The sequence below is a fragment of the Echinops telfairi genome, unplaced genomic scaffold (assembly GCF_000313985.2).
Source record: "Echinops telfairi isolate 266 unplaced genomic scaffold, ASM31398v2 ScPeMD7_7457;HRSCAF=8495, whole genome shotgun sequence".
Classification (NCBI taxonomy): Eukaryota; Metazoa; Chordata; class Mammalia; order Afrosoricida; family Tenrecidae; genus Echinops; species Echinops telfairi.
The window spans coordinates 43297683-43300529 of NW_022111357.1; the positions used below are offsets into that span (position 1 = coordinate 43297683).

General features: G+C 64.7%; 1 protein-coding gene across 1 annotated transcript in view; it reads left to right on the forward strand.

Moving 5' to 3' along the window:
* The first annotated feature begins 401 nt into the window (after positions 1–401).
* FAAP20 (FA core complex associated protein 20) overlaps positions 402–2847 on the forward strand; it is a 22067-nt gene continuing 19621 nt past the window's right edge. Inside the window, exons 1-2 of the mRNA XM_045299227.1 lie at positions 402–407; positions 1331–1373. Of these exons, the coding sequence (XP_045155162.1) occupies positions 402–407; positions 1331–1373 (49 nt within the window). The remainder of the gene's footprint in view (positions 408–1330; positions 1374–2847) is intronic.

Genomic DNA, 2847 nt, shown 5'->3' on the forward strand with positions numbered 1-2847 from the left:
CCCCAGACCTTGCTGGGTTATCCTGACCAGCCTCATGGTCTGGCTCTCGGGGCTCGTCTTCAGCCTGTGCACACCACCGGGCCCTCTCAGGAGGCCAGCCTGGAGAGGACCTGCGTGTGGGTGTCCCTGCCCTGCGGCCCACTGCCCACCCGAGCCTGCTCCCTGGAGCATCCTGTGCTGCTCTGGAATGTATCATGTGCTGGCCACGGCCCACCTGTGGTTCCAGCCGGATCAGAGGGCACTGCAGGACCTCAAGTACTTGGCCAGGCCTGGCCCCACCCCCACAGCCCAGGCCTACCCTCTTCCAGCCCCCCGAAACCTTGCCAAAAGGCCCATGAACGTGTAACAGGGGTCTTCCAGGGTTCCGTACTGTCCCCGGGTCCAGCTGGACCACGGCTACCATGGAGGTGTGACCCTTGGGCCTTAGCACCTTCTCCTGGTCACCATTGGCACCGAAATGTAACCCTGTGTATTGGAGGAAGGGCCACGGGGGCTGGGGGGTCCCCAGGCTGTGCAGGCCTCCTCTCATGACATTCATTCTTACCCCACCCCCACCCCAGGGCTTGGGATGGTGACACCGCCATCCTGGATCTGCTTAGCCTGTCAGCTGGCACAGGGGCGGCAGCCGGGAAAGGCTGAGAGCCCCTGCAGGGCGTGGGCTTGGGGCTTGAAGAGCCACTACAGTGACCCCAACAGCTGTGGAGGGTCAGCAAGGGGCCTCCAGACTCACGGGCTCTGACTGGCCAGGTGAGGTGACGCCAGCCTTCAGCTGCACGGAGGGCATGCATCTCTGGGCCATGGGCCTCCCAGCCCTGAGCATGTCGCTCTCTGCCCCTAACCTGCCCTCCTACCAGTATTAGCCACCTCCCTGCCCTGTCTTCTCCGCCACATGCCCGGGCTCCCAGCCCATCCTCACCACCACCATCCCTGGCCAATGTGGGGACCCCACCTCTCTCCACTTACCTCTTGACTTGGGCATCCTGGGCCTTTGGGACAGAGTCTATCCCCCACCCCCACCCCGCCCCACCCCCAATCCTTACCCCATCCTTGTGCCTGCCCCAGCTGAGGGGGCTGGGAGTGGGGGCTGCCTCTTCCTTCTGTCTCGGCCCAGGCCCTCCCAGAACACTCTGACGACAGGCCAGCCAGACTTCCTGAGGGGAGCCGTGCGTGCTGCCCCGTTAGGCCTCCGGCAGCCATTGTGCAGGAGGGCACAGCCCGGAGGCCCTCCCCTGCCCTCCAGGCCCAGGACCTGCCAGGGGCCCCTGAGGTCTGCTGCAGCCCCTGCCCTCTGGCACCTGGTTCCCCCTGAGGGGACCTGCCTTGTTCCCAGCCTTTGGCGCGGGAGAAGCTGCTGGAAACCTGGAGGAGACAGGGTACGTGGGGACCAAGAGGCTGAAAGAGGGCTGGGGGACTGAATGTGTTATGATCCAGCCCCACTCTACAGTGCCCCCACCCCACTGAGTGAGTCACAGCCATGGAGCGACTAGGGGGGCTCCATTTGCCTATCCGCTCCAGGCCCCAGAGCTGCTCCTGGGGGGTGCTTGGGGTGATGGAGGCAAAGCCCTGGCCTCACTATCTTGCAGGCACTTGGGAAGGGGTGGTGCTGAGGAAGCAGGCAGACTCAGTGAGGGGCCAGCAGTGGGCCCACCCACCTGCATCCCAGGCCTGACTCCCTGGTTCCCCTCCCGGCAGCCCCAGAAAGATGATGGGGTCCAGGCCTGTGCCTGCTTGCCCTCCAGCTGCTGGGGCTGGTCCTGCTCCCCACCCGTCCGTGCTGGCTCCTCGCAGGCCCCTTGTGCTCACGCCCGTGTGGCTGGCAGGCCTGCGTGTGAGCTCACTCCTTACATAAGGCCTGTGAGCTCGTTCTTGGGGGACTCAGCTTCCAGCACATGGGGCGCAGTTTCCCTCTCCTGGGCAGGGCCTCCCACCCCTGCACACCATGTGCTGCTGAGCAGACCCCTGCCCGCCATGGGGCCCCCACCACCCACCCTTGGCTGCAGAAGAGGCTGCTGACCCCAGCAGGTCCCAGGACTTCAGCCGCCCTGAAAACAAGTGTGTTGTTGGTACAGGCAGGTGACAGCGGCTCTCCCCAGATGTCCAGGGTCGGGGCACCCTGGGGAGCCCTGGGGAAGACAGGGCTCCACCAGGGGGCATGCTTGAAGCGGTGACGCTCAGGGTGGACATGCCCACTGAGGGCCCTGCCCTACTCTCGCCCCTCTGCAGGGTTGGAAAGGCTCCGGCGAGCCGGCTGGGGTTGCTCTGGAAATGTCTTGCTCTGGGCAGGAACCTGCCACCAGGTTCTGCTGTGGCCAGAACAGACCCCTCAGGGAGCAGGCAGAGCAGCTAGGAGCCCTGGGCTCCTGCAGGCAGGGGCCATGGAGGCTGCAAAGCCCCACAAACCAGACCTCGGGCAGGCATTTCCGAATCCAGGCTGCTCTGGCGGGTCCAGGGCCCCATGACCTCCTCCCAGCTGGAAGGAAACTCTTCGTCATCGTCAGCTAACAAGCTCCCCCTCTCCCCCCTCCCCAGGAGGAGGAGGGCCACGGGCCATGAGGGGTGTTCAAGTCACTCTTTCTCATGAGAGGCCTTCCTGGCTCCAAAACCAGCGAGAAAAGAACGGGGAGACTGGGCTTCCGGCTGGAAAGGGCCTGGCCTAGGCAGCCAGCGTCCTTTCAGGCCAAGGCCTGACCGCCTCTCTCTGCCAGTGGACTTGAGTCTGGGCTCCCTGCAATGTGCTCAACACCCTTTGCAGGGGCTAGGGTCTAAAATCAAGAGCCAAGGAGAAGGGGAGAGGGGGAGAGGGGAGAGACAGAGGGAGAGGGGTGGAGAGACAGGGAGAAAGGGAGG